Genomic DNA, 21,930 nt, shown 5'->3' with positions numbered 1-21,930 from the left:
TAAGTTCACCTGAGTGAATTATTAGGAAGTCCCTGGTTTGTTCCCTCCTGGCCACTAAGAGGCGCTCCTCGGGACAGACGGAACGCTGGCGGAAATAACCTAAAAGCTGGATTATCCTCGGAACGCCGGGCTTCAAGTGCTGGCGGAAGTATGTGTGCCGCCAGGTCTTGGAAGCTCAAAAAGAACTTTATATTTTCTACGTGGTTCCAAGGGCATATATGACAAATTTCCAGCATTACTCCTATAAAATTAATGTCTAATGAAATATAGATATATATAAGCATTTTTGCAATATTTTTCCTCTGGCTTTTGGTTTTCCTTTGAAAAATTCGTAGCCGAAAGGACTCACATTTTCTCTGCCAGGACCCAGGGGGTAAGTTCCATCATCGCTTGCGCGCCACCTCTCCTTCCCTCTCTTCCTCGGCGCTGCCTACGGAGGTGGTCGCCATCTCCGACCCGGTGAGTCACAATCATCGTCCATCCGCGACCCTACGGCTTCTATCTGATCCCATCGCCCCCTGGTGAGGCGGCCTCCCCTTCCGCGCGGTCGTCTCGGTGGCCATGGTACTGGTCGGCTGGCTGGAGCGCCAACGACCGTAGCGAAGCGGCCGGGGTCGAAACGGGTTTCCTCCCCCGGGGCTGCTCGCCCTCCTACGGGAGCCGCCTGGGGTCAGAGCTGTTGAAAGCTGGATTCAGTTCACGGAGCTCAGGGCGCCCGTTGTGTCCAGACCAAAGGGATCTCTCTGACGGTGGAGCAGCTCGGGGTGCCCGACCTGGCGGCTCTGCTCTTATCCCCGGGTCCCGGCGCCCGGCGGTGCTTGCCCACGTGTACTGTTCACTGCTGCGGCCCGGTGCGCTCCCCGCGCCCGTCTCGGACTAGGGGCATTGCGGCTGCAGCTGCACCGCCCGAAACAGCTGTGAGTCGACTAGTTAGGTGGTTAAAAAGAGAGCCTGACAGCGGTCAGGATCTCTGGGAATACGAAGGTGAAGCTGCACCCTTGCCTTTGAGGATATTATGGTCCTGGAGGAAAAGTGTCCGTGTGCCGAGCAAAAAATGGCTCTGAAGAAAACGGAATAACCGGGAAGACTTCCTTGAGGAAGGTGTCTTTTAGGCTGATTCTCAGAGGGTGATCATTAGGTACAAGAGTATGTTCGAGGTCTTGAAGCATTTTAGAAGTATGGTATGATTTTGTGTGGGCCTCCAGGGTATAAGAGGAGCTGTATTATAGGGGAATTGTAAGCTTCTCTTTATGGGGTTATTTGTTTTGTGCTGGGCGATGGGCAAACCTGCCGTGTGCAGCAGCATCTCTCTTTTCCAGGTGTTAAAACTGAGACTCAGGTTCAAGTAGATGCCCAAGGCTCATACAACTAATAGGAAACTGAATGTGATTAAGCTTTTTTTTTTTTCATTAATAAGGAGACTTTGACTATGTCATGTATATGAGATGAAATCGCCTGGACAGAACTTTTTAGAAGTAATGCTTCTATAACTTGTTGAGTTCCTTTTTTTCTGTTTTGTTTTGCTTTGTTTTCAATTTGAAATAAAGCTTTGTTGTTGTTGTTTTTTAATTTAACCAGATTGGGGGGTTGGTATGCTATGCTTCTTGGGGTAGGATTCCCCTCCCTTTTTGGTAGGATTTGATGTTGCTTTTAGGCTGAGACCATCTTGGGGTCAGTTTTGGGTTCTGCCATTGGCCTTCGTTCTTGGGCTCCGACTGGGTGAGGTGAGCCCTGACCTCCCAGGATCGCGTCTGGAGAATGGCTAGTATTCTACCAGCTTCGGAGATGGGAGGGAAAGCAAGCCTGGCAGAGATGCCCATTCCATTCCCAGTTTACTCAGTAGCTGGTGATTGGAAGATCCTCTGCGACAGTGTTCAAACCCTGGGCAGGAAGGCCACCTTCCAGGACTCTTTTCTTAGACGTGTTCTGCCTTTTTCTTGAAGGCATCATGGCTGCCCTCAGACCCCTAGTGAAGCCCAAGATCGTCAAAAAGAGGACCAAGAAGTTCATCAGGCACCAATCAGACAGATATGTCAAAATTAAGGTATGTGGCCTTGGGATGGAAATGGGTGTTGGGGTGAAGAAAGAGGGGGGGCTCCTAAAGAGGCATTTCTGACATCACCTAGTCGGCAGATTACCTTTGGTAAAATGAGCAGTGTGTTTGGTAGAAGAGCTCTCCTTAAAAGCCCAAGTCTCCCAGAGTCTGCCTTACTGGATCTCGCCATGGCTTGACGAGTAAGCTGAATGTTTGCATTTAAATGACACTTTTTTGTTTGTTTAAATGAGACATCTAGAGGGCTTTGTTTTGTCTTTGGCCTTATGAACAACACAAGGGATAGATTATCTCTATCTTATAAATGAGAAATGTCTAAATCTATGTTTGGTTACTATATGCACAGTTCCGTCAGTATTTGCTCTACTTTTATTTTGCTTAAGAGGAGTCGGGATGGGAGGTGGGCTCCCCAACCCAGGATACATCCTTGATGGTCAAAGGCAGGAGCCTCTACTTTTTTCACTGAAAAAAACCATATAGAGTAGGGAAATCTTGTTATCCAAACATGACAATTGTGGTTTTTTGGGGCCTGTTTTCATTTGGAGTTCTCCCTTCCCCAAAGACGATTTGGCATTCTACACAGACGTGAACCCACCTGTGCGTGTATTTCAGCGTAACTGGCGGAAACCCAGAGGCATTGACAACAGGGTGCGGAGAAGATTCAAGGGCCAGATCTTGATGCCCAACATTGGTTATGGGAGCAACAAGAAAACGAAGCACATGCTACCCAGCGGCTTCCGAAAGTTCCTGGTCCACAATGTCAAGGAGCTGGAAGTGCTGCTCATGTGCAACAAGTGAGTTGGGTGCTGCCTTCAAGATGAGGTGTCAGAAGCCTGCATCTGAGCATCCATTTAGAGGGCCTTGTGGGGAGGGTCTCTAGACTCCCTTGGGATGCATTTGGAGGAGATATATATTCTAGAAGGAAATCTGAAGTAGTTCCCCGCAGGAGCTTAGAGAATGCTTGTTGGGGCTTCAGAATGTTTCTTGTGCTGGAGAAAGGGAGACTTGTCCTCAGAAGTAAGGGAGGGGGGTCTGGCTTTCCTGGGTACAGAAGGGGAAAGGGAAGGTCTGAAGTGTCAGGTGTGTTTGTTTCTGGCAGATTCCCAGAGGCTAGTTCTTCCTCTCGTGGGACCTTTCCACGGGTTCTTCAGAGACCCCTACCTTTCTGTACCTTCTGGTGCTGTCTTTCTAGATCACAGGCTGCACCCTCGCTGGCCTGCTCTGACTCCCTCCTCCTCTGAATAGTGTAAATTCTTTAACTGGGGTTGTGTGCCCTTACCTGGCAGCGCTCTAGGAAAGTATCCGTTTGCCCAGTTACCTTTCATAGATCCATTTAGCTCTTGGGAACATTGAGCAATGTCGGTGATAGGCTGCATCCATGGCAGCCATGTCCTCACTTTCATTAGAGGCAGCTCCATCCTGCCTCTGGATGGTAGGCTTCTCCAAGCAATAGTTGGTATCAGACTAAGTTCTGGGGCACAGAGTGAGGTTCTCCAGAGTTTCCCAGGGTATTCTTGCCCCATTCTGCTCCTAAACCTAGACATGACTTCAGCCAGGACGTGAGCTGTGGCCTGCTCTCATTACCTTGCATGGGGGTGAGAAACATGGCCCTTCCTACCAAGCCTCTAATTCCCTTCCAAGATACCACTACCACCACCCTGCCCAAATATTGCAGAGACCCAAGACCAGGAAAGAGGAGGACTTAGCTTGATTTAATGAACACTGCAGTATACTTTTGGCATCATTTCCGGAACATTGCTTTATTCAGTGGGGGGCAGGGGAGGGGATCAAATGTAGTTTCAGACCTAAGGGGCACTCAGTCTGCACTGTAGTGAGGGGTGAATGTGCAGCAACAAAGGAGTTGCTGCCTGAGTGGGGGCGAGGGGGACTTGAGCGCTGAGTGCAATTAGAGGTGGGGAAAAGGAGGACGACTTCCAGGCAGAGCAGCTTCCCCAGAGGTATAAGGATGGGAAAGTGCAAGTGAGTTACTTCCCAGTTCTTTCGAGCAAGTTAGACACCGGGAGGGCTCTGTATAATGGACTGAATGGTCTACTTAGGCCCCTGGGCACTCAGTTCCAAATACTAGGACAGAGGAATAAGGAGGCTTCAAAAGGGAAATGGGAAATGATTTAGACACTTCACACAAATCTGGATTGGAGGGAGTGGTGGTGGTTTTTTTGGTTAAGCAGAGGAAAGTTCGTTTTTTTTTCCTTACTGTTAAACTGAAGCTAACAAGTGTATTACCAGGGATATGCAGAGAGCATCCCTAATAACATTTATGTATTTATATATTTATAGATACATAACATGGTCAGAGATAAAAGTAGTAAAAATAACATACGGTTATTCTGACTTCATTTGCAGTATGATTGACAGGTGTTGCTGGTTGCCATAAAGCTATATATAAAGAGAGAGCAGCTTGGCGGTGTGTCAGGAGCCATAATATGTACCTACCACCTTTGATCAATAAGCTCAATTTCTAGGTATTTATCCTTAAATAATTGAAAAGAAGGGAAATTTTAGAGCTGGTCATTAGAGCAGTAACTGAACAATTGGGAACAATTTGAAGATAATTGGTGGTGAGTGATTGAGTATAAGCACTGGGTGGAATATTTTGTATCCATTAAAAATCCTTATAACATGTTATTGCAATAAGCATTTAAGTCTTCGAAAACATTGTGGGAACATTAAAAAATTTAGCTACTTTGAACTTGAGTTGGACCCTTCTAGATAAAACAGGTCTTTGTCTGGATTCTTTTGTCTGTTCTGGTGTTAAACTATTTTCCTGCCAGAGTTTTTGAAAAGACTATATATATATAGTTCACTGCCTCAAGGGATTACCCCTTACAGTCTTGTTTTTCTGTGCTTGAAATCGCTCCAGCAGTCTTTTCTTACTCTAGTCATAATGACATCATAAATCACCTTACTGAAATACGTTCCTTTGATCACATGAGGCTAATTTATTCTTAATCTAGGCTTGGTGTAGCTGCCTCTTAGAAGTGTGAGAAATTAATGCAAAAGAACAGAAAGCACTAGAACAGTATCTGACACACAGTGGGTACTCAGGAAATGGTAGGTATAGCTTCTTACAGGGTAACTTGTCAGCACTACTTCTCCTGTCAACCTGAATTGTGTCTTCAGCAGTCACTGTTAGCAGTAAAATGCCTATTATCTGGCACTGGGAAGCCCTTATTTGATTCAGACTAGTGGATTCTGCTCTTGGTCACGTGAGCCGAGTGTTCCAGAACTTTCCATGGCCAAGTCCAAGCTCCCCAAGACCACATTAAGAGTTGGACAGATTAGCCAGAAGAACTGAGGGGACGAGTGCCTCAACCTGGAGTCTGGCTCTGTCCATGCCTTGCTGTGTGACTTGGGAATTCATTTCCCCTTTTGTGGACCTTGGTTTCTTCATCTGTAAAAGGGAAGTGATACCTAGACTACAAGGCTGCTGTGGGGATTAATGAGGGGCCAGTGAAGGTGCTGTGTGAACTAAAGCCTCCTTGTCACTAGCAAGGAGTGCTTAAGAACCTTCCTGCTAATATTGGGGAGTCGTGAGTTGGGACTCGGGGTGTGCTGGTCTCTGCCCAGTGCTGTTGTGTGAAGGAAAGGTGACCAAAGCCATTGCCTCCCCAGGGGGATTCTTCCAGGTGTGTGTGTTAAGGGCTGGCTTGTTCCTTACCCACTTGATTCTCTTCCAGATCTTACTGTGCTGAGATTGCTCACAACGTTTCTTCCAAGAACCGCAAAGCCATCGTGGAAAGAGCAGCCCAGCTGGCCATCAGAGTCACCAATCCCAATGCCCGGCTACGCAGCGAGGAAAATGAATAGACAGCTTGTTTTCAAGTTTTATTTGTGTGAAATAAAACCATAAAAAGTCTGCCATCTGGTATTTCCTCCCACCCCCTTTTAGTTTCCATTTCTTGGCTAACTTTGACAGGTTGTCACAGATTGTTTGGCTCTTTTGCCGGTTCGAGCCCTGTGGCATCTTTGGTTCAGGAGGGAGCTTGTAGAGGGCATTCAGTTCTTCCTCAGGGAACATGACCTTGGGCGTCCAGGCTAGCCTTGATTGGGTCCAGCTGGGGAAGAAGGGAAGCACCTGGGCTTGGCCGCCAGACCAAGGTGTGTTCAAGATCCCTGAGTAGCCTTGCTCTTCTGCGCATTTAGTCATTCTGAGCCTCAGTTTGTAAAGTTGGGCCAGTTTCCTTATGTGGTTCTTGTGAGGATTGAGGAAATGAAAGGATCCAGATAACATTTATTAAATTCTTACAGGGTGCCAAAATAGCACCCTATGGCTTCTTCTGTTCTTTAAAAATACACAATAGAGTGATTCACAAATTTTTCTGCATGATCAGTCTTGGGGTTTTCATTTATTGAGGTCACACATAACACCAAGCTGTCTGTCTAACCATTGTTAAGTGTACGATTCAGTGGCATTAATTACACTCAAAATGTTCTGTCAATCCTGGATAGTTGAAAAATAGCTTCCAGTCTTTGAATTGTCCCATAGTTTAGCAGCGGTTTCTCACAGTGTAAGATCCTTACCTCATGATAAGGACTCCCAGAACTTGTAATTTAACACTACTTTCTTGGGCAACATTAGCTAGAATCTGTACTCTAGTTGGAAGTTTACAAAATCTATGACATGATCCTGCCTTTCCAAGAAATAAGTAGACTTCAAAATACTGTTAAGTGACAATATAGATCTTTCAAGGATATGGCATGGTGTACTCCACTGAAACTCAGAAATGACATGTTCAAAACTTTCCTCAGAACAACAAAACCAGCTGGGTATAAAAAGGCAGGAAATATGAATAAGTCAGTGGTATTAGAGGTTTTTAAGAAAGATGCCCCACCAGAGCACAAATTTTTGGCACAGATTCAAGACCATGAGAAGTGAAAAAATAGAAGTGATATGAGTGATGAATTTGGGACACCAGTGGGAAAGGTCAGCCTGCTGTCCCATCTTTCACAGCCCTCAGGAGCACGAGGTCTAAATCCTAGTCAGTGCTTTGTGAGGCAGGGATTCCCTGGTTTGAAGGAACTAGTCTGGAAAGTGGTGGGTACAGAGGAGTTGAACCCGGATCTTCTATGGGAGTGTTGGGAAAGCTTTGGCCAATTGCTTTGACTGTCCTGAGTTAAAGGGCCCCAGGGTTAGCAGCCTCACAGCTCTTGTTGGGGACCTGTAGGTTGGGGTCCACGTGAAGGCACTGTCAGCCCCTTGGGGAGCAGGAGGACCCCTTTGAGATGACAGCAGTAGAGGCCTGCGGTCTGTATAAGGGCAGGAGGGTAAGGCTTGGGGCTCAGGTGGGCCCCTCGAGAAGGGCCCACTTGCGGGCTGGGGAAGGTCTAGCTGAGCTCCATTGACTCTGTGCTGGGCGGTGAAGCAGAATCCTTTTGGATGCTTTCAAAGAGAGCAGCAAGTTCGGGGTTGGATCGGATTTGGGAAGAGAAGTCAGCCATGATGGGGCTCTTCCCCACCTCGGGGATGGTCAGCAGGGCGGCCACCGCCCTCATCGCGGAGCGCTTCAGCTCGTCTTGCTTCTCGAACTCCTGTTTCACGGAGCCTGCTTTGACCTAAAGTGGGAAACAGAGCCATCCTATAGTGAGCTTGGCCCTACACCACAGCTGCCTCACTGGTCACTGGCTTCCTTTCAACCCCTGTCATCTGACCCAGCAGCTAGAACCACCTTAAATATCACGGGACGCTGCCCCGCTTCCCTCTCCCAGGCCTTCAGCCTCACTGACTTCCCGTTCCAACTCTTCAGCTCTTTTCCACCTTGGACTTTTGCACTTGCTTGTCATTCCCCAGATGACAGTTCTTTGTCATTCAAATCTTGGCTTCAGTGTTACCCAAGCCTCCCCGCTCCCACCCCTAATCATCTAAATTGCCCACCCTTATTTATTTTCATTAATAAATAATTTGATGGTGACACAAGTGCTGTATTCACTTGATTATTTTTATCTCCTCCCACTGAGAGCAGGGGCCCAGCCCATCTATCCCTGTTAAAAACAAGCTCTTGGCACTTATGACTTGGCTGAATGGGTAATACTGCGACCCACTTCCCCAGGAAACTGGCCTCTTTCCCCCACTCAGCTCCCTGCCTCTGCAGCCGCCTCTGCAACCCACTCTGCAAATGCCACGAGAAACTAAACATCCCAGACTGTTTTTGCCTGTCTCCTGTTTCCTCACCCTCCACCACCTCCCCCTTATTCAGAGAATCTCACTAATCCCCCCACGGCTTAGGGGACTTATCCACATTCCTGCAGGCTGGGCTTTCCCCACCCTCCATGATTTACTCCAGATGGTACTTAAGCTCTTTCCCTAAGCAGCCCAGTGTCGTTGGTTGAGAACTTGGCCCCTGGTTCAGTCCTGGGCTCATGTGGCTCCAGGCAATTCTGTCTCTGAGCCTCATTTCCCCCTTTATAAAATACATGTACTAGGAGCCCACTCCTCATGGGGTTGCCGAGAGGATTCAATGACTTCAGACAGGGTCACACACCCTTTTCTGAAACACTTGGGGCCAGATGTGTTTTAGAATCAAGGATTTTATGGATTTGAAAAGGTAATAATGTCAGATCACCCTCCCAGAGATCTGATGCAATAACCCCAATATATTAATATTTCCCCCACTGAATATATGAAAAATATGGATATTATGAGTATTCACAACAGGAAGGTAAAGTCCATAAAGAGCCTCAAGCCAGTTCAAGTCAAGTTTCATCGCCACACAAGTTACTAAAAAAGTTTTGGGTTTTCAGAGCTCTGTAGGTTTTAGAACGGTGGCGAAGGGCCACTGGGCCTGATGCGCCACTCAGCACAGAGCACGACAAACAGCAGGCTCTCCAGGAACAGCAGCCGCTAACCCTCACCTGGCTGTGGTCTTCAAACTGCCAGGAAACCCAGGCTGAGCAGAGGTAGTTCAGAGGTTCACTCTTAGTTCTCATTTGATCTGAGCACTATAAAGCCTACTTCTCAAATTCATCCAAAGCAACAGTCCCCACACTGAATGAACCCTATGTGCACTTTCAACGACTGCAGACCACCTGCCCCTCCCTTTGGGCAGCCAGGTGGAGGGACTTTTGTGTGGACCATGGAAACAAGCTTCTCTTCCCACCCTGGCCTGGGGCACGAGGAACCCGCCTCTGCCACACCAGCTCCTCCTCGCTGGGAACTGGGATTTTTTTTTTTTTTTTGATGCTGTACCCAAGAAAAGCCAGAAATGACTTGGCTGCTGAGATGGTTCCGAGGATCATCTTTTCCTTTGATTGACTTGATACCAGGCAAACATTAAAAATTTAAACTTAAAAGGTAGAATTCTATGAATCAATTGTCAATTTTACATTTTATTCGTGTTAGATTTATTTTTTGGGGGAAAAGATTTTGCTACTTGCAAACCACTTCTCCAAAGGGATCTCGCCTCTTGAAGCTCAATCTAAAATACTCTTACCCCTTTTTGGTTAATTCCTACCCCCAAAGCCCAAATTAGTTCTTTTCATTCAACAGGTGTTCCTGGGTGCTGCCTGGGTATGCCAGGCTCTATTCCCAGACCTGCAGCTTTCCGTGAGGCCATCTGCCCTGGCCCCTGCTCTGCACCCTTGAGACACTCATGTCTAGCGGCACTTTACCCTGTATCAATCGATCAATCACTTCTATCTCTCTAAGGGTCTTTCCCAGCTTCCTAACTAGGATGTGTAGACTGACCGTCGGGCTCCAATCTGTTCAGTGCTGCATCCCTAGAACCTCCCATCAGGCCCGGCACCCAGGAAGTAGTTCATGAATGAAAGAAGGATACAGGCAGAGCTATTTACTGGCTGTGTAGCCATGGTCAGTAACTTAACCTCCCTGAACTTCTTTTCCTGCAAGTATGCAATGGGAAGAAGAATTTGCGGGGTGAGGCTGCACGGGCCCAGGAAAAACGGAATGTTGTGTGCAGGCTCCAGCAGGTGCTCCCGGGCTGGGCGAGGGGCTTACCTTGGCAGTGCAGGTGGCCCTGAGTGGCTCGAGGAGCCGCTCCACCCTCTGCAGGACGGGCGCAGGACACAGAGTGGCCAGCCGTGCAAGCATGATGAAGGTCAGCATCTGCCCGGGAAGGAAGCAGAGGGGGTTCTTGGTCAAGTGGCCCGGGACCAAAGGAGCAGGCCCGGGGACCCAGAGGCTGGAGCCCAAGTCCCAGCTCTACCACTAAGCCCCTGCCTGGGCCCTGCCCGAGTCCCCCTCCAGGCTTCAGTGTCTTCTTGTCTATGAAATGGGAAAGGGAACACGTTCTGACTTGGCCAGCTCCACTCCACTTGACTGTGCTCAGGAGGATCAGTGAAGAGGAGACGAGCACCTGGTAGACCAGGGAAGAGGTGCTAGCAAGCTCAGATGCCATGGGGCCAGGCAGGGGCTGTCACCCAGGAAAGAGGGCCAGGTGGAGATGGGCAAGCAGCTACTCAGTGCCAGTTGCTGGTGACTAGCTGGGAATGTGGCCTAGGGTTGCTGGATCATTGGAGTTTTTTCAAAAAACCCTGCTGTTAATGTAAAATCTCAATTTTCAAATGTAGGCATCCAATTTAAGTTAAAAAAAAACAACACAAAAATTCTGGGATCAACTAAACACGACTGCAGGGCAGGACCTGCAGCAGCTAAGAGCAGGGCATGAGGCATAACTATGAGCCTCGGCCCTTCCACGACCCAGCCTGTGGCCTTGAGCCAGGCAGGTCCCTTCTAGAAGCCTCCATGTTTCCCCCTGTAAACTGTGAAGCATGAACTCAGTCTCCAAGGACTCATGTGAAGACTTGATAACAGTAAGTGCTCAAGAGATGTTACACCCACCCTCCCTAGCACCAAAGGGGTCCCAGAGAGAGTGGGTCCAAAGCCCTGACCTTTGCTCCCTGGAAGGGCTGGCAAGAGGGCTGTGCGGCCAGAGCGGGCATTTGGAATGGAAAGACCTGCTCAAGCCAGAGAAAAAGCCCCATGAGCTGGAGCTTCAGGCCAGCCCAGAACTTCCTTAAACTGGTGAAACCCAGCCCCTCAGGATGCCACTCAGACACCAAATGGGACTCACGCCCGGTGGCACCCGCCGTCCTCTCCTGGAGTGTCTGAGAGGTCCTGCAGTGGAGACTCCTGGAGGGCTTTGTGTTTCTAGCCTTTTCCACTAGTTCTCAAGGAAAGAGTCGTCCAGGGACTCCACTTTGGAAGAAACCAAACCTCCTTTTTAAACCTGCAGAAACTGAGACCTTGGGGCTGGGACCCTGAGAGCAGAAGGTGTGTATCTTCATATTTTCTCTTTCTTGGAGGTTAGCAGAAGTAGTAGAAAGAGCAAAGATATTAAAAAACAAAAATCCCACAATAATAAAGTTAAGGAAAAGACAGATTAAGAGTGGAGGGCAGGGAAGCGGACTTGGCCCAGTGGTTAGAGCATCTGTCTACCACATGGTTCAAACCCCGGGCCTCCTTGACCCGTGTGGAGCTGGCCCATGCGCAGTGCTGATGTGTGCAAGGAGTGCCCTGCCACGCAGGGGTGTCCCCGCGTAGGGAAGCCCCACGCGCAAGGAGCGCGCCCCATAAGGAGAGCCATCCAGCACGAAAGAAATTGCAGCCTGCCCAGGAATGGCGCTGCACACACATGGAAAGCTGACACAACAAGATGACACAGCAAAAAGAGACACAGACTCCCGTGCGACTGACAACAACAGAAGCAGACGAAGAAACAAGATGCAGCAAATAGACACAGAGAACAGACAACCGGGTTGGGGGAGGGAGGGAAGAGAAATAAATAAATAAATAAATCTTTGAAAAAAAAAAAAGAGTGGAGGGCAGGGAAGCAGATTTGGCTCAATGGATAGAGCACCCACCTACGACATGGGAGGTCCACGGTTCAAACCCCGGGCCTCCTTGACCTGTGTGGAGCTGGCCCATGCACAGTGCTGAAGCAAACAAGGAGTGCCGTGCCACACAGGGGTGTCCCCTGCGTAGGGGAGCCCCACGAGCAAGGAGTGTGCCCCGTAAGGAGAGCTGCCCTGAGCGACAAAAGTGTGGCCTGCCCAGGAATGGCGCCACCCACACGGAGAGCTGACACAACAAGATGATGCAACAAAAAGAAACACAGATTCCCAGTGTTGCTGACAAGAATACAAGTGAACACAGGAGGACACACAGCGAATGGACACAGAAAGCAGACAACAGGGTGGGGGGAACGGGGGAAGGGGAGAGAAATAAATAAAAAAATAAATAAATCTTAAAAAAAAAAAGAGTGGGGGGCAGGAAGCAGACATCCTATGAGTCCAGAGACATTGCCCAGATGCCCTCCGCAAGGCTGGTGGGAGGGCACAGCCTTTCTGGGGCCAACTGGCAGCACGCACCAAAGGCCTTGGTAAGAACGTGCTCTGTGGCTCACTACCCCGCCGAGGCACCAGGATGTTCAGCACAGTGTTAGGGAGAGCGTGCAAAGCATGGGAACTGGGAGCTCATGCCGTCGTGAACTACGATGGCGAGGATGTATACACAAAGACACCCTCGAGTCCCAACCCCAGTCCTGGAGATGTGCAGCCAAGCGGAAACAGGATCTCAGTCAAGGGGAGTGGCTGTCATCCGATATGCCAGGAAGCCGTCTAAGCAGAGGGAATTTGGTCACAGCGAAAGACAGAAGGGGACAGATGGCCAAATGATGGAGGCGGAGATTGGGTAATGGGTTGCCGGCAAGCCAGCACAGAACACTTCAGCTTTCAAAGAGCACGACCTGCCAACACCTTGATTTCGGACTTCCAGCCTCCAAAACCATGAAGACAATAAATTCCTGTTGTTTAAGCCAACCAGTCTGTGGTATTTGTTATAGCAGCTCTGGCAAACTAAGACACACAGTGACGAGGAAAGAATGACATACAGTAAACTTAAGTTAAAGGAGCCAGGGGACAAAACAGTATGTAGTAGATCTCATTTCTGCAAAATACAAATACACATAACACACAGCTCTGTGGTTCTGAGAGCAGGAACTCTGCCTGTTTCATTTACCTCTGGGTCCCCAGCCCCTGGCATGCACCTGTCCCTCACTAACTCTTGCTTGACTAAGCAAGTTAATAAATGCATATGTGCATAATCCCAGGAAATACACTGACATTTATAACAGTGGTTCTCTCTAGGTGGAGGGAAGTTTTGGGGCAACTGTCTGTCACTTATTTTTTCACTTATGTACCGTCTTCTTCATTTAAGACAAGCCTGAATTATTATTGACTGTTTTAAATCAGCTTTTCATTACAAAACTGATTCAAGGCTCATTGTATACATAGATATGAACGTATATATACACACATAAACACACGCACCATGCACCACACAGAAGGAGATAAAATGAAACCTACATCTCCCCCGCTGCCGCTCTAGCCCCGGCCTCACTCCCACGGGTAGTAAAAGGAGCCCAAGAGTCCGGCAAGATGGTGGCTGAGTGAGCTTGCCTTGCCGTCTCTCCTGGGAAGAGGCAGCTGGGTGCCACTGGTGGTTCTCCGGGACCAGGCTTTTTCGGGATTTTTGCAGGGCAGGAAGTGTCTGGACATCGATTTGGTGGGAAGGTAACGGAGAGGATTGGTCTATAAGATATAATTTGGGTTCTATTGCCCGGAGGTGAGACCTGCACACGGTTGCTCCCTCCTTGGGGGTGGGTGGAGCCGCGGAACCCGCACTGCAGCCGCGCCTTTTGGTGGCTCTGCGGTGCCAGGGAATTCGCGAGACCTGGGCGGGCTGTTGGGGGGTTGATGGGACGGGACACCTTTGCGGATCGATTTGGGGAGACAGACGGTGTTTTGTTGTGAAGCGCGGGAATTTTTGATTGTGGACACAAATAATAGCGCTTCCGCCTGGAGCCCCACCCCACAAGCCTGGCTGCCGATCTGCAACGGAATTAGATTGTTGGCAATAAAGGGACGTAATTGGGAGGTTGTTACAAGGTGCGGCGAGGGAGGGAGACACGTCTGGAAGCTGATTGGGGAATATTTTGCGAAGCTTGGGAACTCCGGTTTTGGAATCTGTTTTCGGCGTTTCCAACTGGAGCGCAGCCCACTGGCCGGGCTTTGGACCTGCGCCATTAAATTGGCTGAGGTGTAGAGGCACCCCTAGGTGGCCGATTTGTGGGATCATAGGGTGGGAGCCCGTCCAAAAGCTGAATTGACAAAATATCCACATAAATAAACCCTAGTGAGTAAGTGAATTGCAGGGTTCAGCCATAACATAGAATATGCAGATCTGACTTCCCCCATAGGGCTGGCACCCAGCTGCAGGGATCCCTGAGGGCTGTGTTAAACTGCAGGGCCCCTAGGCCTCCTGTTGACCAGACTTGAGGTTGCCAGGTCTGAATCCCCTAAACTCTGGTGGCCCACACCCCAGAGACTCACACCTCTTGAGTCTTCAATATCTCAGACTTTCCACCCCTGAATCCATCATGCCCTGAGGTCCATCTGAGGTCCTTGAATACCCTAGCCTTCAACGTTTGCATTTTTCCTTTATCGTTTCATTTTGTTTTGTTTTTCATTTTCATTTTATTTTATTTTTTACTTTTTTTAATGTCCTAATTGCTAATATTGCATTATCCCCTAGTCTTTTCTCCCAGCATATCCCCCAAAGTTTTTTTTTTTTTTTATTCAGTTATTTAGGGATTTTTTGTTGTTGTTGTTGCTGTAATTGGTGTTGCAATTGTGGTTCGTGTATATCTGTTTTTTTCTTTCCCCTACCTGTTCCCCACCCTTTGCCCACCCCCTTTTTTTTTTCCTTTCTTCTCTTCTTCCCCCCTTTTTCTTTTTCATTTTTTATTTTTTCTTTCTCTGTTTTCGCTCTCCCTCTTGTCCCTCATTTTCTACTTATTTTATTTTAACTCAATTATACAATAGGTGCTGCAGGGAACATCTCACAATAGCTGGGTTTTTCTTATCCTCCACTGCCTCATTTCTGTGTGAACTGATTTAGACTACCTACACTATCCCTTTTCCCCTACATCTTGATATCCGCCATCACCTACTGTCTCCCCTATATTCCACCTCCCACCTCCCTTTCTTTGATCCACAAAGTGTCTAACTTTTAATTTCTAATACCCTTGTCTTGTTTTCTGCCTGTTATCCACTCTTGAAACTATTACCTTTCTTTCCCCTTTCCCTCTCTCACGAAAACAATAGCTTTTTAGCTCATACAATATTCCTTCCATATTCAGTCATCTACCTCATAATAGGTACTCTACCTACTGCTATAACTCTACACAATCTTACATGAATCTAACCTCCATCCTCCCAGATCTCATATTCTTGCTTTGTTAACATATATCACCAATACTACTTTACACTTTTTTCCTTGCTTACACAATTGCCTTTCCCTGGCACTAATACTTTCCTTTAAAGTGAACTTAACCACCAACAAGAAATTAGAATAAGAAGAACAAAGTGACAAAGAGAAGATATAACACTTACGCAAAAACAACAGCTAATTAATCTCCAAGAGTAGACAAAGAAGCTAAGGAACTGATTAAACCCGTCAAGATAAAACGATGACCAGACAGCAACAAAAACCTACAAACCAAACCAGTAATCAGGAAAACATGGCTGAATCCAATCAACAAACTAAAAATCAGGAAGGGGAGCAGAACTTCACTCAAGCAATGAAAGATTTCAGAACATTTATCACCGACAAATTTGATGAAGTAATGAAAGAGGTTAACAACATGAAGACAACACTTGGAGGGGAAATTGCAGACATACGCAAAAAGATAACAGATATGATGGGAATGAACACCACAGTTCAAGAAATCAAAAATACACTTGCAGCAAATATCAGCAGACTAGAAGAGGCAGAGCAGAGAATTAGTGATGTGGAAGACAGTACATCGGAAATCAAACAGATAGTAGAAGGGGTCGATAAAAAGGTAGAAAAAATCCAGCTAGGACTTAGGGACCTCAATGACAATGCAAAACGCTCAAACATACATATTATAGGCATTCCAGAAGGAGAAGAGAAGGGAAAGGGGTCAGAAGGAGTGTTGCAGGAAATAATGGCTGAAAACTTCCCCAATCTACTGAAAGAGACAGATGTACATATCCAAGAAGCACAGCGCACTCCACTGGTCATAAACCCCAACAGGCCCACCCCAAGACATATACTTGTCAAATTATCCAATGCTCAAGACAAAGAGAAAATCCTAAAAGCAGCAAGAGAAAAGAAAACCATCACATACAAGGGAAGCTCCATAAGATTAAGTGCTGATTTCTCATCTGAAACCATGGAGGCAAGAAGGCAATGGTATGATATAATCAAAGTACTAAAGGAAAAAAATTTCCAACCAAGAATACTCTATCCAGCTAAACTAGCATTCAAACATGATGGAGAGTTCAAAATATTCGCAGATAAACAGAAACTGAAAGAGTATACCAACAAGAAATCTCCCCTTCAAGAAATTCTAAAGGGAGTTCTGCAGGAAGAAAAGAAAAAACAGGACAGGCAGAGTTGGAGGAGAGTGTAAGAGCAACAAAAAAGACAAAAATAGAAGGAAAAAAAGGCAAACAAAATATGACAAACACAAATCCAATCAAAATATGGCTAACACAAATAATTCCTTGAAAGTAATAACACTGAATGTCAACGGATTAAACTCACCTATCAAAAGATTCAGACTGGGACATTGGCTAAGGAAATATGACCCATCCGTATGCTGTATACAAGAGACACATCTTAGACCCAGAGACGCATGAAAATTGAAAGTCAATGGCTGGAAAACAATCATACAAGCAAACAATAACCAAAAAAAGGCAGGGGTAGCTATATTAATATCAGACAAAATAGACTTTAAATGTGAAACAATTGTGAGAGACAAAGAAGGATACTACATTTTAGTGAAAGGGAAAATCTGTCAAGAAGATCGAACGATCATAAATATTTATGCTCCTAACAAGGGTGCCTCTAAATACGTGAGCAAATGCTGGAAAAACTAAGTGAAACAATAGATGCATCTACAATTATAGTGGGGAATTTTAATACACCACTATCTACCTTGGACAGAACATCTCAAAAGAGAATCACCAAAGAAACAAAACATTTGAACAGTATATTAGAGAAGCTGGATCTAATAGACATATACAGAACATTACACCCAAACACAGCAGGATATACATTTTTCTCAAGCGCACATGGATCATTCTCCAAGATAGACCATATGCTAGGCCACAAAGAAAGGCTCAATGAATTCAGAAAGATTGAAATCATACAAAACAATATCTCTGACCACAGTGGAGTCAAGCTGGAAATTTGCAAGGGACAGAGGCCCAGGTTTCACACCACGATTTGGAAATTAAACAGCACAATCTTAGAAAAACAGTGGGTCAAAGAGGAAATCTCAAAAGAAATCAATGACTACCTTGAAACAAATGATAATGATAGCACAACATACCAAAATTTATGGGATGCAGCAAAGCAGTACTGAGAGGGAAATTTATAGCCATAAATTCATATATCAAAAAAGAAGAAAGAGCAAAAATTGAAGAACTAACTGCACATTTGAGGAATTAGAAAAACAACAACAAAGTAACCCAACAGGAAGAAGAAGGAAGGAAATAACAAAGATAAGAGCAGAACTAAATAAAATAGAAAATAAGAAAGCACTTGAAAAGATAAACAAGACCAAGAGCTGGTTTTTTTAGATCAACAAAATTGACAAACCTTTAGCGAGACTAACAAAGAAAAAGAGAGAGAAGATGCAAATACACAAAATAAGAAATGAGAAAGGAGATATCACCACTGACCCCACAGAAATAAAGACTATCATAAGAGGATACTTTGAAAAACTATATTCCAACAAAAATGACAATTTAGAGGAAATGGACAAATTCCTAGAAACACATAAGCAACCCATATTGACGAAAGAAGAAATTGATGATCTTAACAAACCAATCACAAGCAGAGAGATAGAATCAGTCATTAAAAATCTCCCAACTAAGAAAAGCCCAGGGCCAGATGGCTTCACAGGTGAATTCTACAAAACATTCTGGAAAGAACTAACACCAATCCTGCTGAAACTATTCCAAAAAATCGAAACAGAAGGAACACTGCCTAATTCCTTCTATGATGCCAACATTACCCTAGTACCAAAGCCAAACAAAGACACCACAAGAAAGGAAAATTACAGACCAATTTCTCTAATGAACCTAGACGCAAAAATACTTAACAAAATACTTGCTAATCATATTCAACAACACATTAAACGAATTATACACCACGACCAAGTGGGATTTATTCCAGGTATGCAAGGATGGTTCAACATAAGAAAATCAATCAATGTAATACACCATATAAACAGATTGAAGGAAAAAAATCACATGATTATATCTATAGATGCAGAAAAAGCATTTGAAAAAATACAGCACCCTTTCTTGATAAAAACACTCCAAAAGATTGGAATACAAGGAAATTTTTTGAACATGATAAAGAGTATATACAAAAAACTTAAGCCAACATTGTTTACAATGGAGAAATCCTAAAATCCTTCCCTCTAAACTCAGGAACAAGACAAGGATGCCCATTGTCTCCGCTCCTGTTTAACATTGTCTTAGAAGTACTTGCTCGAGTACTGAGGCAAGAACCAGATATAAAAGGCATTCAAATTGGAAAGGAAGAAGTCAAAATTTCATTATTTGCAGATGACATGATCCTATACATAGAAAACCCTGAGAGATCTACAACAAAGCTTCTAGAACTCATAAATGAGTTTAGTAAAGTCGCAGGTTATAAGATCAATGCGCAAAAATCAGTAGCATTTCTGTACACCAGTAATGAGCAAGATCAGGAGGAAATCAAGAAACAAATACCATTCACAATAGTAAATAAAAAAAATCAAATACTTAGGAATAAATTTAACTAAAGAGGTAAAAAACTTATACACCGAGAACTATACAAGACTGTTCAAGGAAATCAAAGAAGACCTAAATAAATGGAAGAATATTCCATGTTCATGGATAGGAAGACTGAATATCATTAAGATGTCTATCCTACCAAAACTGATCTACACATTCAATGCAATCCCAATAAAAATCAACACAGCCTTCTTTAAGGAACTAGAAAAACTAACTATGAAATTTATTTGGAAAGGAAAGAGTACCCGAATAGCCAAAGACATATTGAAAAAGACAAACGAAATTGGAGGAATCACACTACCTGACTTCAAAACATACTACAAAGCTACAGTAGTGAAAACAGCATGGTATTTGCATAAGGAGAGACACACAGACCAATGGAATCGAATTGAAAGCTCTGATATAGAACCTCACATATATAGCCATATAATATTCGATAAAGCCATCAAACCCTCTCAACTGGGAGAGAGTGGCCTATTGAACAAATGGTGCCTGGAGAACTGGATAGCCATATGTAGAAGAATGAAAGAGGATTACCATCACACACCTTATACAAAGATCAACTCAAGATGGATCAAAGACCTAAATATAAGAGCCAAGACCATACAAACCTTGAAAAGCAGTGTAGGGAAACATCTACAGGACCTTGTAATAGGAAATGGATTCATGAATATCACACCAAAAGCATGACCAGCAAAAGAACTAATCGATAAATGGGACTTCCTCAAAATTAAATCCTTCTGCACCTCAAAGGAGTTTGTCAAGAAAGTTAAAAGGGAGCCCACACAGTGGGAGAAAATATTTGGCAACCATATATCTGATAAGAAACTTATAACTTACATATATAAAGAACTCCTATATCTTGAAAATAAAAAGATAAACAACCCATTTAAAAAATGGGAAAAAGATTTAAACAGACACTTCTCCAAAGAAGAAATACAAATGGCTAAAAAGCACATGAAAAAATGCTCCAAATCTCTAGCTATCAGGGAAATGCAAATCAAAACTACAATGAGATACCATCTTACCCCCATAAGATTGGCAGCTATGAAAAAAACAGAAGAATACAAATGCTGGAGAGGATGTGAAGAAAGGGGAACACTCATCCACTGCTGGTGGGAATGCAGAAGCATCCAACCATTCTGGAGGACAGTTTGGCGGTTTCTCAAAAAACTAACCATAGATTTGCCATATGACCCAGTAATACCACTGCTGGGTATATACCCAGCAGAACTGAAAACAAGGACACAAACCGATATATGTACACCAATGTTCATAGCAGCATTGTTCACTATCGCCAAAAGTTGGAATCAACCCAAATGCCCATCAACAGATGAATGGATCAATAAAATGTGGTATATACACACAATGGAATACTACTCGGCTGTAAGAACAAATACACTACAAACACACGTGATAACATGGATGAATCTTGAGAACCTTATGTTGAGTGAAGCAACCCAGGCATTGAAGGACAAATACTACATGACCTCAATGATATGAAATAAGAAAGCTGCCTCAGAGAGCTAGAGACTGGAAGATAGGCTTACAGGAAATCGGGGGGTGGAGGAAGGATGTGAGCTGATGTCTGCAGGGGTGGAATTTATGATGAGCTGGCGGTAAGTATGAACACAAAGAAGAGATAAAATGGGGGCAAGGGGTTGCCTTTGGGTGGGGCTTTGCGGGTTTGAGGGGGGCTGGGGATGGGCAGACGGGTAATATTGCCCAAAAAGTGGGGGGAGTGAGGGGTAGCATACGAACATAGGAGAGTGTCAGATGTTGGTTGAGAGTAAAATGCTGAGAAAATCGTATCAAAATATAATTAAGAGGGTTACCTGTTTAGGATGCTCGGAGGGGATGGTCGGATGTGGGACGGGCTTCTGGGGAATATCTGAATGCTCATTTTGCCAGAGTGGGTGGTACCATTGGGTAGTAGTGAGAGTGGGGGTGGACCCACATCCTGGGGAGGACTAATGCCATCAGATAGAGGGAACTGTATCTCTCGAGAGAAAGGGTGGCACCTAGGGCATTGGGGCAGTTGAGCAAGTTAGGCCCTGAACACTGTTATAAGTATCTCTGGATGCGGCTCCTCAGGAAACGGAGGTTGGCTGTCACTGTGGGCACCAAGGGGATGGGAAAATGGATGAAAATGTGTGGAAGCAAAGTAAATGTGGGGTAAGAGAGAAGTTTTGCGAGAGTACACAAGGAGGGAAACAAAACATGTAATATTACACCATAAACATATAGGGGACAACAGACTAATAATGTAAACCATAATGTAAAACATAGGATAACTAAAAATTTAGAAAATGTATATCCTAAAGTAAGGAACACAATGTAAGCACAGATGTCACCTTGTTTGAAAGCTATTGTCTCAGAGTCTGTACATCACATTAAGTAAATATGATATGAATAAGTTATAAGAATATCGCTGTGGAAGGGAAAAGGTATAATGGAAGATGTGTGGGAGTACTGTATATTGTATATATGAATTACTGTGATCTAGGGCTCTTGTGAAGAGAAGTTCAATAATAAGGGGGGAAAAAAAAAAGAAAGATGTAGAATTTTTCCAAGTCAACACGTATTCTATATATAACCTTTATACCCATCGCTATATGCCATTTTACGAGTAAGGGACCCTGACATTATATTGGGCTTCAATTTTCAGGAAGTTTTGGATCACAGAATGGTTCAACAATGGCAGTGGAGGAATACTGGTATAGGATACTATTGACAGGAGATATATGGCTGACAGGGAGCTGTACAGGGCATATGTCCAGGGTGCAAGGTAATGATTGGATATACTCATAGGGCAACAATTAAAAACTACAGTTGGGGGGGTACTGAGTTCCTGGCCGGGGGTGCTCTGTCGTGGTCCCTAGAGGAACAGCGGCAGTCCCCCAGGTGCAACGGCAAGGACCAGGAAGGAATGAGGATCCAACAGTGAGAGCATGATACTAATGACTATGCTTGTGAACCTATATGCCTGAAATAAGAACAAGGCCTAGAGCAGCACTGTG

The 21,930-nt window shown here is 45.1% G+C and overlaps 2 protein-coding genes and 1 non-coding gene across 4 annotated transcripts in view; 2 read left to right on the top strand and 1 right to left on the bottom strand.

The window, feature by feature from the left end:
• The first annotated feature begins 365 nt into the window (after window positions 1-365).
• Window positions 366-5,930, top strand: RPL32 (ribosomal protein L32). 2 transcript variants are annotated; one of them, XM_004477232.5, is made up of 4 exons: window positions 366-459; window positions 1,944-2,044; window positions 2,666-2,847; window positions 5,752-5,930. In XM_004477232.5, the coding sequence occupies exons 2-4, from the start codon at window positions 1,949-1,951 to the stop codon at window positions 5,879-5,881; spliced, it is 408 nt and encodes a 135-aa protein (XP_004477289.1). In that variant the 5' UTR covers window positions 366-459; window positions 1,944-1,948; the 3' UTR covers window positions 5,882-5,930. The 2 variants fall into 2 exon arrangements, with proteins under 2 accessions (XP_004477289.1, XP_004477290.1); XM_004477233.5 differs by having other exon boundaries at window positions 401-521.
• On the top strand, window positions 1,734-1,873 carry LOC111760190 (small nucleolar RNA SNORA7). The gene has a single exon (XR_002793953.1). It is a non-coding gene; the product is annotated as a small nucleolar RNA SNORA7 (small nucleolar RNA).
• CAND2 (cullin associated and neddylation dissociated 2 (putative)) overlaps window positions 5,887-21,930 on the bottom strand; it is a 45,272-nt gene continuing 29,228 nt past the window's right edge. Inside the window, exons 14-15 of the mRNA XM_058288829.2 lie at window positions 10,026-10,133; window positions 5,887-7,627 (exon numbers count right to left, since the gene is read on the bottom strand). Of these exons, the coding sequence (XP_058144812.1) occupies window positions 7,400-7,627; window positions 10,026-10,133 (336 nt within the window). The 3' untranslated portion in view covers window positions 5,887-7,399. The remainder of the gene's footprint in view (window positions 7,628-10,025; window positions 10,134-21,930) is intronic.

Source organism: Dasypus novemcinctus, chromosome 26, assembly GCF_030445035.2.
Source record: "Dasypus novemcinctus isolate mDasNov1 chromosome 26, mDasNov1.1.hap2, whole genome shotgun sequence".
NCBI lineage: Eukaryota > Metazoa > Chordata > Mammalia > Cingulata > Dasypodidae > Dasypus > Dasypus novemcinctus.
This window is presented reverse-complemented; position numbering and strand designations above follow the sequence as displayed.